The sequence below is a fragment of the Sorex fumeus genome, unplaced genomic scaffold (genome assembly GCF_029834395.1).
Source record: "Sorex fumeus unplaced genomic scaffold, SorFum_2.1 ptg000265l, whole genome shotgun sequence".
NCBI lineage: Eukaryota > Metazoa > Chordata > Mammalia > Eulipotyphla > Soricidae > Sorex > Sorex fumeus.
Window position 1 is genome coordinate 12,219,488 of NW_026606322.1, and position 20,548 is coordinate 12,240,035.

Genomic DNA, 20,548 nt, shown 5'->3' on the forward strand with positions numbered 1-20,548 from the left:
ACTTGACTATTACAATTTCAAGGGTAAGGATCCCATCATTTTAAAGACCCTCAGAACATGGACCAAAAGAGTAACTTAGCCACAAAGCAGGTGAGCAACATCATGAAGAGCCCTGATAATAATTTTGAATCTCAGCGATCTTACCTTTCTACCCAACAAGACGGTTCATAGTTTTCTAGGCGTTTTCTGGATTTAAAAATTCTACTTCACTTATGAAGTACACTGAGTATGTTTAAAAGGTATCAGTCTTACATGCATGGGAACGTGATCTTAAAACAAGAATAAGAAGAGATGCATCCCTCTCCAGAGGGGACAGAGTAATGAGTCCAATCGTCGACTTTGGTTGAATCCCTCTGACAATCCCATACCTGCTCTGATCTTGTCTCAGGGAGGAATCTAATGCTTGAACCAAAGACATGACATTTGATTCCAAAGGTACATACCTCTGAGCATCCTCCGAGATTCTGAGTCTCTGGTTATGGTTGCCAGCGAGTGGGGGAGAACACTGCCACAGCTGTTGCTCTGTCCCAGGGGCAGGTGAGCCTGTGAGAATCGGGAGAAAATATTCCAGCAAAACTTGCTGCTAGCGGTCCTCTAGGACATGGACCATTCCTGTTTCCACAGTTCCAATCCAAGTGCAGAGGGCAGGGAATGCCTTTGCACCCCCTTTACTGATGCTACATTGTAAAGGGGGGCTGCTGTCCCTCCCAAGGGGTTCGCATCACAGCAATTCCTCCAGCATCAGCGATTCCAAGGGCTAAGGTGCATGGGGGAAAACATGATGTAAAACCAACTTAAAAACGACTGAAAGTTGCTCATGCACAAAAGCAGAGGGCAGACGCAAGCACTGGCACGCATGCACACATGCACCCGGACGGAGTCACAAGTGCATCCGTCTCCACAAGCTCCTATTTTCTAGAGACTGAAAACTGGATAAAGCTATGAACTACCCAGAGGGCGTCCAAAAAGCCTTTACTTTGAAAAAGAGTAAAATTCTTTATGCAAAATACACTTGGGAACAATAGTTTATAAAGGAGATTCGTACATAATTTCTGCTTAAGCGCAAACAGAGGGTCAAAAGGATTTGTCTCTCGGCCTTCTTGCCTTCCCACCTCTTCTAGCCATGATCCCTTGAATATGTGATGGAACAAGAAGGACTCAGGCATCAGGCATTGGGGGGCTCCCCTTCAAGCATCACTACTGACTGGCTCAGGGCACTTGGGCTAGCCAGTTTGCTTCTTACCACCTCAGTTTATCCGTAGGAACAAAGAAGACAATAGCACCTCTACTGCATAGTGTTCTGCATAGTTTTAAAAGGAGACGATACCCATATAGGGCTTAGCTTAGCTTAGCATCACATGTATGAAAATGACTCAATAAATATTTGTGACTATTACTCCTGGAATCCACAGTTTATATCTTCCCGTTTTCAGAGCTGGAATGCAGCCAGGAGAATCTGTCACACGTGGATGCGTTCCATCACTCGTGCGCTAGATTAAACCCTGGTCCTCTTTCCTTGATCAGAGGACTTACGATTCCAAAGAGTACGGAAAAATGAGATTTAGACATAGAGCCTTCCCTGCAAGCAAATTTAATGATCTTTTATTTGGTATTTTCTTTGAGTCTTTGTACATCTGTTAACATAAAGAGCAGAAGACTCATTGAATGTGAAACTCAGGGTTCTCCCTAAGTCCTACCTTTGGGGTGGTGCTTCTCCCCATAGTAGCACTGCTGAAATGTGGGGATATGGAAGGGGCCGCTTTCTTTCGAGGCAAAGTGTCACTCAGATAGAGGCCTTCTTTGTGCTGTTTTTTTCTTTCTTCCAGACTTCTAAAGTGCTTTAAATGCAAATATAAAGCAAAATAGCAATACTTGTCAAACTGAAACAGGCCAGAGAAAAGAAGAAGTACGTATTTACAAAAAAAAAAATTTTAGAATTTTATCAGATTATATCTTTAGAAGGATTCCATTTTCACTCATGTTCACTAAGAGATGAAGACTAACATTTGACAAGAAATATAGGCACCCTTAAGAATTTATGACTGAATCTAGAAACATTTGTTAAAATCCACCTTCCATATTTAGTTCCTGCTGCCTTGGGGCCTTGGGACAACTTATAAATTATTATGATGGTCGTCACGTGGATGGCAAAGAGCCAGTGCAATATTGCAAGCACAGTTTCTCCCCTTGTGTGTGGGCACATTCTGTGTGATAGCACAGATCCCAGTGTGAGGGGACCAAGGACAGGGAGAAGGAAGAAAATGAAAAGAAGAAAAATGAATTGGAAAGCTATTTCTAAGATGGAATAATAATTTAATCCCACAAACTCTAAACTCTCATGTCTCCATGAAAAACATCCCTCTAAGTGATATTTTACTGGGAAAAAAAAACCCTAGGAACCTGGCAGTAAACGCTCAGTTAAAAATCCTAGTGGGGACAACTGGGGGTTTTTTGGGTTGTGTTTTATTTTCTTTGAAATTCTAAGGAAAAAATTTTGCTCACTTGAAATCTATACACACTTTCTTTGTTACCTCTAAAAATGTACTTAGTAGTAAAGTTATTTCTTAATTTAAAGTTCTTTATAGGGTTTGCAATGCTTCATAAGATCAATGTAAATTTGAGTAATCAAATTTATTGTCAATCTCTATTCTGGTCATGAGAAATATGTGCATATTAACTTTACAGTTACCTATATATGTTAGCTACTGTTCACTAACATAAAAATAGTTTGCAGATACAATTAAGAGAAGTTAACAGTAAAAGGTACTTTCAGGAAATGTAAGGGCTAAGTACAGCAAATCTTGATTTGGAGATCTGACAATCTTAGGATATTTTAGGGTTTTGAGGGGGTCAAATTCACATAGCCAAAAGGGATATCCAAACCGATTAGTATAGTACTTACATACTGATTGTACTAAAAAATCAAAACATTTAGAATAGTAAATTATTTATTTAATTTTAAAATATTTTTTAAAAGTTCAATGAAGAAAACTGTTGTTTGGGGCCAGAGTGATAGTACAGAGGATAGGGTGTTTGCCTCCCATGCAGCTCACTCAGGTTTGATCCCTGGCAAGGATCCCATATGGTCCCTCAAGCACCACCAGGAGTTATTCCTGAGTGCAAGACCAGGAGTCTGAGCACCACTAGAAATGGCACAAAAATGAAAACAAGAAAAAACTATTGTCTTATAGTCGTAGTACACTGCTTGTAGTGTAGCCTTTGATTGGACAAGCTACTTGCCTAGACAGATAGACAGATGTGAGTAACTAGCTTGTCCATTGAATGTCAACATGGATATAATTCTTATCCCACCTGGTTAGGGTAAAATGAAATATTTGTAAAAAGTTTTGCATATCTTGACAGATAGCATAGGAAATATGTCGGTTATCAGAGACTATAAAACCCAGCTCCCGGAAGCGGACATCTTATCATCTCATTCCTACTTTGGACAAACTGGCAGGCTACCGAATGTAGCCTGCCCACACGGCAGAGTCTGGAAAACTCCCCGTGGCGTACCCAATATGCCAAATACCAGTAACAATGAAGGGTCTCATTCTCCTAACTCTGAAAGAGCCTTGAATATGGCACTTCTTTAAAAAAAATCTCAGGGCTAGGACGAAGGAGACGTTACTGGGGCCTGCTCGAGGCAATAACAGGACGAATAACAGGATGGTTGTGATTGTGATCATGGTTTCAATAATGTGCAGAAAAAAATGTTTCTGTAGACATGGCAGCTCTTTCTACCATGAATTTATGCAAATAATCATTACTTTGGGAAACACCTAAGGTAAGTGGAAATATTTGGATGAATGTGAGCTGAAGCCTAAGGGTGTGATATGAGTTCAGACATGTCTAAAGCCAGGTGACTAATGCCTTAAAAACTAGACAGCCTGGGGAGATACCACACCCTGGCTCCATCTTGGCAACACAAAGTCTTCCAGCATTGCCAGGTATAACCCTTAAGGTCTAAGCAGCATTGCTAGGTAGGACCCTGACTCCTGCTCCCAAGCACTGCAGGGAGACCCTGCTTGTCTCTGGCACTGCAGGGTCCAAACAGCAAGACATCCCCTGGCACTAGAATTCATCCCTCTGGCCCTACTGACTGGGACCCTCTGGGATTGGTCCTCAGGTCCCCTGAGTGTTGACTAGGAGCCCATTGGGAGGGGGGAAAAATCTATAATAATCCTAATAATTCAGATTATGCTGAATGTCCTTTAAGAACCCAAACCAAACTCAAATACATCCAAATCCAAAGGAGGATATGGTTTGTTTTAAAAAAATCCCTTTGTAAAAGTTGAAAAAAATTTTCATATAAGTTACTTTGCTATCAGGTCAGAATCACACTTTTAATACGAGTTCCTAGTTACCTGTTGCTCCTGTTGCCTTCTGTGTTTCTTAGCTGGTAAAGGAGGAGGCGTGTCATTTAAAGGGAAAGGATGGACAGATGAAGCCAGGACTTCAGGCCAAGGGGCTGATGGAGGTTGAGTGATAGGAAAAAGAGTGGAAGGAAACATAAATCCAGAATAGACAAGTGATCCTTGCTTTACAGGAGAAAGAAGTATATATATATATGTTTCCATATGAAAAGAAAGAAGAAAGAAAGAAAATCAATCCAATTGCTTGGCTTTGTCATAATTAAATCAAGAAGTCACAAATGATGGGCATTAACTTTTTAATTTAGCTTCCTTTTAAAATCCCACAATGTAAGCAACTTGGATCAGTAGAAAACATTCTCATCCCTCGAGGTTTGCTGACATTATAATTTTAAGAATCTAGACTGCGAAACAGACAAAAACCAAAAATCAAATCAGAGAGGTAATTTAAAGCAATCATTTTAGAAAGACTTTATGATTTCCAAGAAAAGTCAGATTGGAGACTTAAGATGTAATTCGAAGATGCTGAACTCTTAGGACTCCATTCTGCCATACGTTTCTTGTTTTTAAGTATCATAATTATAGAGCAGTGGCCTCCAAATGGTGTTTGTCAAATTCAGCATCACTCTTGTTTACCAGATATAACATTGTCAGACATATACTCATTTTCAGTTAACCATGGGTTAATTTTTGACATGAGTAAAGCAGTGAATGAATGAATGAAATGTCATGCCAACACACCTCTTTATTTTGTGGCTGGCTCACCAGCACAGCTGTGGTAGGCCCAGTGGCAACAGCATCAGCATCAGCAGGGAACTGAGTGGAAGGGGATAGATTCGTGGAATTGCCACATGGCTCATTAATTTCACTTACACTGATATAGCCCTAAAAGGAGGAATTCAGAAATTAAACACAAAGAAAGCCAAAGCTGAAGCATGCAAGGGTATTAATGCTCCCAGTACAATGGAGTTAGCTCAGAGCAGCATAGCCAGATATCTGTGGTATTATCAAATGTTTCATTAAAGGAATCATCAGCAATTAATATGGTGCTTAATCTTTAAGAATTATGTCCCAAATATTACATTTTTTTTGGTGAAATCAGAATGACTATATTGAGAATATTCAACATTGAAATATCCAGAGGTATCCACAATCATTCTGTGATGATATTTTTACTTTACAATACTTGAACAAATAGCACACAAAAATCTGAGACGTAATATTGACAATGCGATCACTCACACTCTAATTCAGTTACCTTTTCCAAAATCTTTATTTTTAGATTTCCCCCTCTTCTTCTCTTTCCTGAAAAATTAGAGTGTGGGTCCAGAGATATAATAGATGTTAAGGGATTTGCCTTACATGCGGCAGGCCCCAGCTTGACCCCTACCATAAAGTCCCCAAGTACTACCAGAAGTAGCCGCTTGAGTACCCCTCTGTGTGGCCCAAACTGCTCCCTCTCTCTTAAAAAAAATTAGAGTGTGAGTAAAATTGTCTGAGTATTGTTGGATTTTACACCAATATTTTAAAAACAGTAATTTGTTCTTAAATCATGTAATGGTGATCTAGTTATTACTATACCATACCAATCTAGCTATAAGGCATTCAACCAAGTGAGAATAAAAAAGAACAGAGTCATGGGGTAAGTTTTTCCTATTTAATTATATACATATTTAATTTAATTATACATATTTATGCACCACATATACAACTATAAACACATAAGGCAGAACTCCAATTGCAGGATATTTCAATTTAGGGCAGTTTCAATAGTTCCCAAACTATCCCCAGGTGGATTTCTAGTGACTTGAAATTCCAAAATTTAGCTCTGGCTTCAGTTTAGAGAAAATATCCATGAATCAAAATCTTACTCATCAGAACTCCTGAATTTATTTGTTAGGAAAAAACACTATAAATTTTCATGGAAAGTTAATTGTATAGATCAATCATAATTTTTACCACACCAATGAAACAGTATAAAGAAAAGAAGGTATAAAATAATCTCTCTCTCTAAAGTAGAATTAAGTTAAATTTGACATCTGGGATCTTTTATTAACTCATCAATCCTTTCAAATAATAAACTGTACAAAATAAAATCATTATACTGATTAGACATCATAGGAAGGAAGGGAGAGAGATCAGCATAGCTTGTGAGTCAAGTCTACTTGGTACAAGAAATAGGACATATGAATAATAAACACAAGAGTTACAGATGCACGAAAATAGTCAAAAAGCCAAGTGAGGCAGAGATGTTTTCAGACCCCACACTAAGCTGAGTCTCAGCCATGGCACCCCGGAAGGGGGCGGGTGAGCCCACCACCCTCCCAAACAGAGCCTCTAAAATCCAATCACCGTATACTCATGGCCAGACTCCACAGGCTCGGGATGAGCCTCATACAAGAACAATCTGTTGAAAAACTCAGGAATGTGGGTTTTGTGATAAAAATCTCCAGGCTCTCAACAGAGTCAGGGATGCGCGATCTCCCCCAGATCCCTCTGTTCTTCCAGGAGCCTTGCTCATTAACTGGCCATGATCCAGAGACTCACAAATAAATCTTGAAAGAGATCAATAGGCTGCAGAGATGCTTCCAGATCCCAAAGTTATCATCCAGTTAAAAATTTAACACCAGCTTTATCACTCCATGCAAAATTTTAGAATTCCTGGAGTGACATCTCATACTCTACACTACTGATATCCCAGAAGTAGAACACCACATTGGATGGGATGTCCAGTAGAAGGCAACCAATCTCGATTAAGAAAATATTAACACACCTGGCTTAACCTGTACCAACATGTCAGTAATCTCTTATTCAAGGGTTTAATGGGTCCGGGGAGAGATACAACAATCTTCACACACTTTCTTCTAAGAAATTTTTTTTGATCATTTTTAGTGAATTATTCATAACAAGCAATACAAAATAAATTATTTAGGGCCTGCTATTGGGGCAGGCTTGGGTGGTGATTTGGAAAATTAGAAATAATGGTGGTGGGAAGATGTAATTATGGTGGATTTGGTGTTGGATTATTGACTGTAATAAATCATTATGAACAACTTTATAAAAATAAAATTAAATTTAAAAAATAAAAAAGGTCAAGTGAACTTTTGACATAAAAAGTTTGAAGAGAAAAGGACCAATGTCAGCTAAAGAAAAGATTTTGTTCTTGTACTAGAAGAAGTCTGGAACCTATCTTTTTCATTTATATGCTATAAACACTCCAAACTCTCCATCCAGAGTCAACAGTAAACCATCCCTTAAAAAGTTATTCTTACTTCTGTTTTGCCTATTCTTAGGAAAATGAAATTACAATCCACCTACTTATTCAAAGTGATATAATGGCCTCTTTCCTTAAAAACCTCCCTCTTTTTTTTTTTTTTTGCTTCATCCCCACATCTAATTTGTGAGCTAATCTGTGAGTCAACCTCCCTCTGCTTATCTCTCACTGCATCCAAGTTTCTCCATCTCTCAACTATTGCTCTAATCTAAGCCACCAACCTCTTTAACATGACTCAGAATCTGGCCTGGCCTATCTTGCTGACAATCTGCTAAATTCCATTCATTACCATACTTTGTTCACTGAAACTCCCAGGTCTGTATTATGAATAATGAGAGAAACCATGAAATAGGATGGTCTAAGAACTCATAGAAATATTACATAAAGTGTTTCTAACATCCACAGAGAACACAACATATTAACAAACATTTTACTTCACATATTGACACACACATACACAAACACAAACACACGCATGCGCGTGTACACACACACACTACTGTTCATGTGAGAATTCCTAGTTGCTGTCCATTTTAATACAATATATAAAAGTTTTTTTTATCATGCACATTTTATGTAAAAGAAAACCTTTTTTTTGTTTTTTAACAAAAAAGGTTTTTTTTCTCAGTCAGAGTGACATTTCTAAACTTAGAGAATATTCTACCAACGTAGCCATGTAATTCTATAAAAAGATACTTGGGAAAGAATAGTAATGAGGTTTGAAAAAGATGAATGTTTGGGATAAAGAGTGTGTATAGTTTAAGGTAAAGTGAAATTTCCAATTTAAGGAGACAACTAAAAAAAAAAAAGAAGAAGAAAAACAGAGAAGAAAAAAAGAAACCAGACCATATCCTCAAACTTAATGTTTTATTAAGATGTAGAGAAGAAAGAAAAAGTAGGCAGTGAAAAATGATATTGCAGGAAGGAGAGAAGAAAATTTAAAAGTAGTCTCTCTGGATCCTATATTTTTTGAAAGTCCAAGAGAAATCATATCGTTGCCAAGCAAAGCACACAGACACAGACACAGACATACACACACACAGACACACACACACACACACACACACACAATCTTCAAAACATGAATGATGAAAGGTAGAAAAACTACCAAAGCATTGTGTATTTATTTAATCTTAAATTCATGGTTTTCCTATTCAATGAATCACATAAAACTGTGATACATCTCCTGGTTTTGAAGGCATAATGAGTGGACATGTAAAATCATAGCTTACCTCTTTTAATGTATTGGAGTTCACAGGAAAACCTTTCCCCCCAGAGAGGCTGGCATATTTCTTTTCCAAATTACAAAGATTTTCCTTTTCCTGAAGAAAACAACATCTATTAAACTTAGTCAACCTCGGATTTTAGTGGTATTAATGATATTTTAAAATTTTATATTAGATCTTAAAATATCTTTGTGTTGGTTAAGTGTTTGTACTAAAGTCTTTGTTTTATTTGTGCATTTATCATCACTGAATTGTAGGAGTTTTTAAGTTTTTATATTGCTCTTCTTATTTGTTGTTGTTGTTGTTGTTGTTTGAGTCACACCCACTCAGGGTTTAATTCTGGCTCTGCACTCAGGAATTTCTCCTGGAAATGCTGGGGGCACCACATGTGATGCTGGGAATCGAACCCAGGTCAGTCCTGTGCAAGGGAAATGGCCAATCTGCTGTACTATTGCTCTGGCCCCAGGAGTTTTCAATATATCCTGTCTGTAAGTCCTTTGTCAATTCCTTTTTAAGGAGGTTTTTTTTTTTGCTTTTTGGGTCACACCCTGAGATGCACAGGGGTTACTCCTGGCTCTGCACTCAGAAGCCACTCCTGGCAGTGCTCGGGGACCATATGGGATGCTGGGAATCGAACCCGAGTCAGCCGCGTGCAAGGCAAACGCCCTACCCGCTCTGCTATCTCTCCAGTCCCCATTTTAAGGAGTTTTTGCTTACCCCAAGACCATAACGATATACTATTACATTTGCTTCTGGAAATTATATCATTTCATTTTTGACAGATCTATGACATGTTTTGAATTTATCTGCATGGTTGGAGAACAGCTGGTATTCAGGTTTGCATTTTTCCATATTGAATCAGATTATCTGGCAACATTTGTTGGAAAGACTTTCCTTTCCCTGCTGGATTGTTTTGGATCTTTTGTCAAAAATGAACAGAGCGAATAGGTATGGAACTACTTCTGGAGCATCTGAAATACTGCATGTTTATAGCAAATTTTGAAATAAAATAACATAGATTCTCCAATTTTGTTCCTATTAAAGTTATTTGGAATAATCAATACATTCTGCATTTTAACATATAGTTGTCTCATTTTTCATAACAGTTACATTAAAACGAAGACTAAAATAGTGCATATTTTAGTTAAAATTAAGTTAAAATGAACACTAAAACAGGGCTGGATTGGAGTGGGGGGGTGTGGATACTGGGGACCTTGGTGGTGGAGAATGTGCACTGGTGGAAGAATGGGTATTCGATCATTGTATGACTGAAACTCAAACACTAAAGCTTTGTAACTGTTAAAAAAAAGAGAGAGAGAACAGACAAAAGAGCGTAGGGGTTAAGGCGCTTGTCTTACATGCAGCCAACTTCAGTTCAATCCCTAGCATTGCATATGGTCACCAAGCACTGCCAGGAGTGTTTCCCTGAGTACAGAAACAGGAGAAGGCCTGAGCACCACCAGGTGTGGACCCCAAACCAAATAAATTACAAATATTTCAGCTGGGGATGTGCAAGCTGAGTACCTAAAAGTGTTCCATGCAGACTGCACAAGAAATGATTTACAGTTGCAAATTTTTTTTTTTGTGTGTGTGCTTTTTGGGTCACACCCAGCTATGCACAGGGGTTACTCCTGGCTCTGCACTCAGGCGGTGCTCGGGGGACCATATGAGATGCTGGGAATCGAACCCGGGTTGGCTGTGTGCAAGGCAAATGCCCTAACCACCTTGCTATTGCTCCAGCCCTGCAAATAAATTTTAATGGGTAGATAAATTCAAACACAGAATTCACAAATATTGAGGATCAGCTACAAATTTTAGTGTCGCTGTATCAAGTGATACAGAAACGTCTGCTGAGATTTTTATTTGGATGGAGATATCTACTGACCAAATTGGGAAATTTTTAAGTCTTTTTTTCTTTAGTTCTATTATATAGAATTTTTATTTTTTATATTTGAATTTTTAAATTATTATTTTTTTTTATTAGTGAAACACCATGAGGTAGAGTTGTAGACTTACAAACTTTCGTGCTTGGGCTTCAGCTATACAATGATCGAGTACCCATTCCTCCACCAGTGCCCATTCTCCACCACCAATGATCCCAGTATCCCTCCCATCCCCCATCCCCCATCCCCCCATCCCCCCTGCCTTTGTGACAGGGCATTCCCTTTTGCTCTCTTTTTCCTTTGGGGTGTTGTGGTTTAAAAAGAGGCATTGAGTGGCAATCATGTTTGGTCTATAGTCTCCTTTCAGCATGCATCTCCCATCCTGGGAGGATCCTCCCAACACCCTTTACTTGATGTTCCCTTTTCTAGCTGAGCTGCCTTTCCCCACAGCATGTGCTGCCGGCTTCCAAGCCCTGCAGCAGACCTCCTGGCACTTATCTCAACTATTCTTGGGTGTTCGTCTCCCATTCTGTTGCTTTATATTCCCCAGATGAGTGCAATCTTTCTATGTCTGTCCCTTTTTTCTTTTCTTTTCTTTTCTTTTCTTTTCTTTTCTTTTCTTTTCTTTTCTTTTCTTTTCTTTCCTTTCCCTTTCTTTCTTTCTTTCTTTCTTTCTTTCTTTCTTTCTTTCTTTTTTTTTTTTGCTTTTTGGGTCACACCTGGTGATGCACAGGGGTTACTCCTGGCTCTGCACTCAGGAATTACTCCTGGTAGTGCTGGGGGGACCATATAGGATGCTGGAAATCGAACCCAGGTCTGCCGCGTGCAAGGTAAACACCTTGCCCACTGTGCTATTGCTCCAGCCCCGTCCCTCTCTTTCTGACTCATTTCACTTAGCATGATACTTTCCATGTAGAACCACTTGTATGCAAATTTTATGACTTCCTCTTTTCTAACAGCTTCATAATATTCCATTGTGTAGATGTACCAAAGTGTCTTTAGTCAGTTATCTGTTCTTGGGCACTTGGGTTTTTTCCAGATTTTGGCTATTGTGAACAGTGCAGATGTCATTTTGACTGTACTTTTTTTGCCTCTCCGGGATATATTCCCAGGAGTGGTATTGCTGGGTCAAATGGAAGCTCAATTTCTAATTTTTTGAGAATCGTCCATACTTGTTTTCCAAAAGGGCTGAACCAGTCGGCATTCCCACCATCAGTGAAGGAGGGTCCCTTTCTCCCCACATCTGTGCCAACACCAATTGCTTTTGTTCTTTTGGATATAATTTTTTTAATTTTATAAGGTGGTTCACACTATTTGATTACAGTTAATATCCAAACACCAATACCACCACCATTACACCTTCCCAACACCAAATTTGGGATGTTTCCATCGCAAGCCCCAATCCTTGTTCCAAAGCACAACCAAAATAATATATTTTTTTATTGTCTATTATGGAAAAACATCTTATGATGTGTTGCACAGTCGCAGCTTTTTCTCCCAGAAGGGAGCAACATGATGCTGGCCATAGCCGTGCCACTGGGCTCAGAGCCAGGCTGTTTCACTCAGGGCGTCCCAGAGGGGTGTGGGTGAGAGCCCTCCTCGCCCAAAGGGACCCAGCCCCCGCAGCCTAAAACCTCTAGAACCCAACTGCTACAATGCTCAAGGCTGTTCTCCACACGTTCGTGCAGAGCCTCACACATGAGTGAACACAAGTCTTAATATTTTTAGACCACAATTTTTACCACAGAATTATATTCTATGTTTTTATCCAAAAATGTATTTCTTTAAAAAATATAGTATTCCTGTCATTATATCTATCCACTTTAAGAACGGTATCTCTATCCAGTCTCTTTTTGAATAAGTTACAGAAATAAACACCATGTCATCTAACAAATAAGTAAATAAAAATAATTACATTAATTTGTGCCTTTATATTATGTGTGAAGGGCAAATAGTGATAACGAGTCAATTCAACCCAAAAGAAGAGATGGGGATGAGAAGAACAATTGCCTCCAGAAAAAATTTTTGATACTGAAGGAGGAAAAGGAATGTTGTTAGAGTCTATGGAGGCTACATAAATAATTTATATGACTCATAATTCTACATAAAGAACTAATTTCTACAGAAAGGATATAATTATTACACTTTGTACATAATAATTACATCATTATATTATGCATGTAATAGAATAATTCTACATAAAAAGCTGATTTTGGGTTTCCTCAACCCAAAATTGGCTGAGGTGGGACTACTCCATCTACTTTTTTTTATAGGTATGACCATCACAGGGGGCTGGAGCGATAGCACAGTGGGTAGGGTGTTTGGCTTGCACGCAACCCACATGGCCGACCCGAGTTCGATTCCTCCACCCCTCTCGGAGAGCCCGGCAAGCTACCAAGAGTATCTCACCCTCATGGCAAAGCCTGGCAAGCTCCCCGAGGCGTATTCGATATGCCAAACACAGTAACAACTCTCACGATGGAGACATTACTGGGTCCGCGCGAGCAAATCGATGAACAATGGGAGGACAGTGCTACAGTGCTGAAGATCACCACAGAACTATCATAGAACTTCCTTCCTTAGTGTTTCTTTCTGGATTTAGTCTTTGTCATACACTTCCTTCTGGGTCCATCTCACAATTTTTGATCCCAAGTGTTACAGTGCTGTTGTGGTATCATGTACGCAAACCTAAGTACTGAGACCATCCCCATCAACTTATGGCGCCATATCCCTGAAGACAGAAAAGTGATTAGGTGAAACAACAATCACCACAACTACAACAAAACAGCAGCAACAAAAACAGGCTGTGGATTGACCAAAAGAAATTCCTTTACAAGTCAACCAAGAGTTGTTGGGCACATAAGGACACGGTCCCTTTGATCAGGATGATAGTGCGACCCAGGTCAGACAACAAAACCACCTAGACCATTAAATCAAACTATGTGTTTCTTTTTTTTTTTTCTGTCAAGAAGACCTACATATGAATAAGTGTTCAAAACACCAGAACTAAGATGTGTGAGAGTAGTAAAAATGGAAACTATATTTTATCTATTTGACAAAAGACATAATTTTTTTTAAAAAAAGAATAAAATCAGGTAATATATACATTCTCAATGTAAAAAAATAATATTTAATAATATAATTCCATTATGTGGAGAAAAAAAGCATGACGAAACACTCCTACGTGTTTCCTGAATTTTACTCATCATTCACATATTAGCTTATTAGTGTGGAGGATTACATGAAGATATATGTAAAAGTATTAAATTCTATTTCACTTCTCATTATTAAGTTCCACCTTCCCCCAAGTTGGAATTTATGAATCTGGGTATTTGTTTGTTTTGTTTGTTTTTTTGTTTTCAGTGGCTCAACCCTCCCCTTTCCCTTGATTTTCATGCCGTGACTCGTGGGATTACACACATATGGTGGGGCGCCTGGCAGGGTGCTCGCTCCATCCCCCGTGGGGTTACTCCCTGCTTGCCTGGGCTCCTGCTCTGGAGCGATGCTCACACAAGTTCTGCATCCCTGAGCCTGCAGCGGGGGCGGCAGCGCACACACAGGTGCTCTCCAGGCGCTGCCCTTCCTGGCCGCCGGACTTGCAGCGCTATTTAGTTGTGGGGGTCACAGGCAGCGCTTACACACTCCGGGTTTGGTCAAGGCCAGCCACCTCTTTCAGCGACCCGTGATTCATTGTGACCAGGACTGAAAAGGAAGTACTTACTCTTTGTAGCATTATTATTAAATTATTCTTCTCTTTCACAAAATGATCTTGCTCTCGCTGAGCCTGCTGAACAATGTGATTGGCTTGCTTTTTCAGAGCAGAGATTTTTTCCTGCAGGGGGGCAAAGTATGATCATAGAAAAAATACACTTAAAGACTTAAGAGTTTGCCAGACTATCCTGGGAAAAAAAAAAGGAAGAAAGATGTTTACAACTGGAGTAACACTGACCACATTTTAGCTGATGGTAGTCTGTAACTGCTACCCAGCATGTGAAAAGCAATTTCTTGGACTTGCTATGTTTCCTTTCTTTACCAATACAAATCAAGTGCTTTAAAAATGTATTTGAGGAAACCAGAAGTCAACAGGAAATCTTTTGGACTATAAATGGACATTTTTTACAAAACATCGTCTTGAAAGGTGCCCCATGGGAAATACAATACAGTTTCTTTTTTAAACTAAGAGCTCAAGAATTCTGCTCTGTACTGGAATATGACTCCTTCATTCAACCCCTGGCACACCCTGACACACCCCATGCCCACCCTTGCCAAAAAAGAAAAATGCATAAGAAGTCTTCCTCACACCCAACTTTTCTTCCCTCAGTTTTATTGGTTTGGTATGGAGCACTGGTGGTAATTCTAAATTTTGAAATAAAAACTGCATTCTGACACTAGGGGTTGAATGGAATCCATAATCTACATGGCACTGCAGACTGCTGTCTCTAATAGTAATAATGTATCAGCCAGCTTTGAGAACTATCAAGGAATGGAAACAGAGAATTCCAAACTAGACTGTGTTCATGAAACTATTCTGAACCAAGTTACTTATAACTGCAAAAGAAAGTAATCTTAAAAAAAAAATCTAAATTATTGGTTTTCTCTGTCTTGGTTTTTACATAAAAGGAAAAAAAACTCAATATTGCTCATAAATGCATCTAGAGTATAGGTAAGGAGAACCTGGCTATGTACTTTTGGGAAATAATAAAACTTAAGAAGAGATATCCTAACTGAAGTAGCCCAATGGCATGAAGACCACTTCCCTTTGACACATACAAATACTGAGACCACTATAGAAGAGAAACTGAGGCTCTATTCAGATGCAGAAATCCAAGGCCACATACAGAGAAAGGTGGACCTCTCGGGAAAGAAGAAGCTATAGAAAAGCATTCTCTCTCTCTCTCTCTCTCTCTCTCTCTCACTTTCTCTCCCTTCCTCTCTCCCTCCCTCTGTCCCTCTCTCTCTCTCCTCTCTTTCTCTCTTTCCCTCTCCTCCCTCCCTCCCTCCATCTCTCCCACTTGTTCTCTTCCTCATGGTCTCTTTTCTTCCTCCCTCCCTCTCTCCCTCCTTCTTGCTCTCGCTCGACTCTCTCCCTCCCTCTCTTCTTTCCCTCCCTCCCTCCCTCTCTCCCTCCCTCACTCTCTCAGTCTTCCTCCCTGCCTCTCTCCCTTCCTCTCTCCCTCTCTCTCTCTCTCCCTTACTCCCTCTCTTTCTCCCCTACCTCCTCTCTCCCTCTCTCTTCCCTCCCTCCTCCCTCCCTCTCTCCTCTTCACTCTCTCTCCCTCTCTCTTTCCCCCTATCTCCCTCCCTCCCTCCCTCCTGACAGGGAAAGACAATGGATCCAAAATACTCTGCTGAGGTTGGGGCTGACCTGACCTGGGGAGGCATTTCTCCAACAAGTGGTGGCAGAGGTGTTTCAAGCAGGGGGAGAAACACTTTTCTATCTACCTCCCATGCTCCCCCCTCCTTTCCTCAGCCACTGGCATCAATAGCCACATCTTAATTTATTTGTTTTGGAGTGTCACTAGCATATAAATGTCAGGAACCACCGAAATCTGCAAGATCTAATATGTGACACTGAGATAAAAAGATGGGCAGACAGACACACACTGACAACTATAACAATAATTGTAACTGATTCTCTTTTGGAGTGGTCCACCCAGTGGAGCTGGGTGCCACAGGGCGGTGGTGAGATTGAATCCAGAGCCCGGTGGTGAGACTGCTCATGTTACGTGCACACTCCAACTTTTCCAGCTACCTCCCTGGCTCAGAATTGACTTTCTATGTTTAACAACAGCTGGAATAAGTACCTTTCTAGTAACGATGTTCCGCTGATACTCAGCCACGTCTCGTAGGAGCTGTTGGGTCAGGTTTTCCTTTTCCTCATCCAGACGGCTCTCGCGCTCCAGCTGTTGGAACTCCAGGTCTTCAAAGCGTTTGCTCTCCACATCCAATAGATCTGCATCCTTAGGAGAAAAGGAATGGAAACAAAGCACGGGAGTTGTTAAGGCATTCCTCAAAAGGTGAAAAAGTATTAAAAGTAAGCATTCCAAAATGTGTTTCCAATTCCAACACTGAGCATTCTGTCACCCCAAACAGCGACAGAATGGAATTGAGAGGTGTGTGGGGGGGAGCAAATGATTACTTCATTATCAGTTTTAGACTGCTTTGCAGCCATACGAACTGTTGCTTTCATATATGTGCTTCAGCTCCAAATGGCTGAGGATCGGGTTCTCATTTTAACAAGACTAATGATCTCAATCTATGATCATGGAACAACTTACAACTACTCTGTTTTCAATTTCTTTTGCATAGTTTGTTTTCAATGACTTCATTCAATTTTTAATTGCTGTTTTATTGTTTTCAAGGTATTGTGAATGAGATTGTTTTCTTTATTTTTCAGATGTTTCACTGTCAAAATACAGAAAAGCAAATGATTTTATTTGTTGGTTTTTATATTATGTAACTTCGCTGAATTTGTTATTCTAAAAGTAGTTTTATTTTTTTTCACTCTTTCAGATTTGTTTTGTATTAGTTAAATTTAATCTGCAAATAAATAGGATATTTTTAACTTCTAAAAAAATCCATGAGCTAGCATAAAAATGTATGATAGATAAAATCAGAATTCAGTAAATGACTTAAAACATTATCTGCAGTCAAAGGCATGATCTCTTGAGAAAATTCCCATTTTCCACAAAATTTTAAGTAAAATTAAACCTTAATATATATAAATCTAAGTAGATTAAATTTAAGAAGAAAAAGTTGCTAGTTATTTAAAAATGGGAAGAACTGGCATGCATAATAGATAAGAGGTCTCAAAAATGTATATACTATCCCAAAAGGGACAGAACAAAATCCACTGGGATGTGAGGGGAAATATTAGAACTTTCTCATGTTTTAGTTTTCCTGTTTTGCAGTTTTTCAGTTAATATTTTCTAGAGTATATACAATGAGGTGGTATATTTACACTATATGTATATTTGAGCACATGCATTATATGTATACATGAAGACATATATACATATATTTTAACTTTGTTATTATTAACATTATAATTCTAAATATATGTATGATATAGTCTTTAATTTGGTTTCTGTCCATTCCTTAAAATTGTTTGCAAAAACTTTTCCTAGAGAGATTGAAACCACAGATTTAATCAAGCACAAAGGGTGGTTTAACATGTTAAGCACTACTACATTGAACATTGTCTTAGGACATTAGGGAGCAATCAGAAATCATAAAAATAAAATTGTTCAAAGTAACCATTAACCAAGTTATAAGATGCTGAAGAAAGAATAATTATATCTGTATAGAGATTGTTGTATGTTGCATAAATTTTTCTCCTATTTTAGCTCTCCTTCCCTTTATATTTGGAGTCTTTGAGAGAATTACAATGAGAGAAGATATTAAAACTATATAAAAATATTCATACGTATGTAAACAATCTATTCCCAAAAGGAAAATAGGTGGGCTATATAGCTTGAAGCTCTTCATATGTTAAGTCAAAATGTTTTTTTTAAATCAATATACCAAAGAGTTAAATAAATATATGATAGGTTAGCTATTTTGGCATTTAAGTGCACCATCCTTCCTCTGATATTTATGTAAGTGATAAATTAAGTTCTTTAACATTTTAATCAAATGGAATTTATTTCCATATTCTGCAATCATACTGGGAATTATTCATAGAAGGCTATTAGCTTCCATATAATTACAACCAACACTATAGCAACAACATTATTGTGTCAACACTGACCATGGATCTTCTGAGATTAAGGAAAGCAAAATAATCTTAAAAACATATTCAGTGTTGCCTAACACTTCATAGATTTTTATCTTAATTGACCAACAGAAAGTACTCTTGGTCTTGGCCTTGGTTTTAAGTCACTGATTAAGATTTCAGCTTAATAAAAAACTTATGTTTTTAAGTCTAAAGGAACTAATAAAGTCATACTAAATCTATTCAGTACTAAAGGAATAAAAGATAATTCAAGCGATTTGTTTCAACAAAATATTTACAATCTGAAAAAACATGTTTATTCATACAGGCATACGTTTTCAATTTTTAAGGTTTTTCAGTTAATCTGAGTTTATGATGAAAGTTATTGAGATAAAAATAAATATTAAAAAATTATAAATAATCATAATCCAAAGTCAACACTCACGATATATGCAATGCTAGTCACTTACTCCACCTTTAGTACTATGCAGCATGCTACTGATGTGCATGGAAGTTACAGAGTCACAAATTTAGTTCTAGTAAGTATTTCAACCTCTGTATGAAACTGATAGTACACGAGGTAGGAAAGTTGAAAATTAAAGCTAAGCTCAACACTAAGAATATTCTGGAGCAATCATCTGATCAAGTTTTGTAAACCATGAAATAAATGTATATAAACTTGTACTGTGGGCCAAAAAGATCGACTTGGGAGGGGAAAAAGCTTTCAGAAATTTAAGATAAGAAACTAGGAATAGGGACTGGAGTGATAGCAGAGTGGGTAGCGCGTTTGCCTTGCATGTGGCTGACCTGGGTTTGATTCCCAGTATCCCATATGGTCCCCCTAACACCTCCAGGAGTAATTCCTGAGTGCATGAGCCAGGAGTAACCTCTGTGCACAGCCGGTGTTACCCAAAAAGCAAAAATAATAAAATAAAAGAAGATATTAGGGATAAACTCTGTGGGCACAGTTTAATTGAGCAAAAAATAATACATAAGCAATCAAATTCAGATGTATAGTTGCGTGAGTGAAAATCTTATTTAAACTTCTCCCACCAAAAGAACTTTATAAATCTCTATTGTTTTGCAAGCTCAAAGGAGAGGCATGATAGAAAATAATACAGCAGTGCTAACAAGACGAGTCAGTTAAAATGCCTTCTTTTCTTTCCAATTACTTTTATTTAATAGAAGTTTACAAGCAAATTTTTGTTTTCTTTGCTTAGCTGGGGATCAGAAATAAAATAATATATATGTGGTCTATTGGGTTGGAGTGATAGCACAGCGGATAGTGCATTTGCCTTGCATGTGGCTGACCCAGGCAACCCGAGTTCGATTTCTCTGCCACTCTCAGAGAGCCCAGCAAGCTACCTAGAGTATCTTGCCCGTAAGGCAAAGCCTGGCAAACTACTGGTGTCGTATTCAATATGCCAAACACAGTAACAACAAGTCTCACAATGGAGACAGTACTGGGCCCGCTCGAGCAAATCGATGAACAACAGGAAGACAGTGCAGACAGACAGTGCAGTATAGTGGTATATCTGGTAGAGATTACAGTTAAAATCTTATGACAGCTCAAGGCCAGTGCTGAAGGCAAATGGGGCGCAGTGTTTGTTAACATTTCTTCATTTTATGAGTTATACTCAAGTGCTTCTTTAAGTGTATACTTCTGGAATCTGCAGAAGCCAATGGAAATGAGCGAAAACAGATGCCTTGTTTTATATATATATATATATATATATATATATATATATATAGAGAGAGAGAGAGAGAGAGAGAGAGAGAGAGAGAGAGAGAGGACTAGTGAAGTTACATAACTTCATTATTCAAGACTAAATTTTTGTTCAAGATTAAATGATTAATTCATTGATGGAGGAAAAAAAGTTTCTAAATTGTAAAATCATGGAAGTCTCCCAGACAGCTCCCCTCTCCCCCCACCACTTTAATTAAGAGAACACAAACAGCCAGTGAGCAGAGTAAATACCAAAATCACAAGAAAATGGTTCTGGCAAGGTGTCTCTTCCATTTAATAGTAGAACCAGGGGCCAAGACATAGTAGGGTGGCTAAGAAGCTCGCCTTTTAA

At 38.6% G+C, this 20,548-nt stretch overlaps 1 protein-coding gene across 1 annotated transcript in view; it reads right to left on the reverse strand.

Moving 5' to 3' along the window:
• PHLDB2 (pleckstrin homology like domain family B member 2) overlaps nucleotides 1-20,548 on the reverse strand; it is a 117,715-nt gene that overhangs the window by 25,448 nt on the left and 71,719 nt on the right. Inside the window, exons 7-12 of the mRNA XM_056109422.1 lie at nucleotides 16,561-16,716; nucleotides 14,478-14,588; nucleotides 8,880-8,969; nucleotides 5,115-5,258; nucleotides 1,698-1,838; nucleotides 444-543 (exon numbers count right to left, since the gene is read on the reverse strand). Coding sequence (XP_055965397.1) covers nucleotides 444-543; nucleotides 1,698-1,838; nucleotides 5,115-5,258; nucleotides 8,880-8,969; nucleotides 14,478-14,588; nucleotides 16,561-16,716 — 742 coding nt within the window. The remainder of the gene's footprint in view (nucleotides 1-443; nucleotides 544-1,697; nucleotides 1,839-5,114; nucleotides 5,259-8,879; nucleotides 8,970-14,477; nucleotides 14,589-16,560; nucleotides 16,717-20,548) is intronic.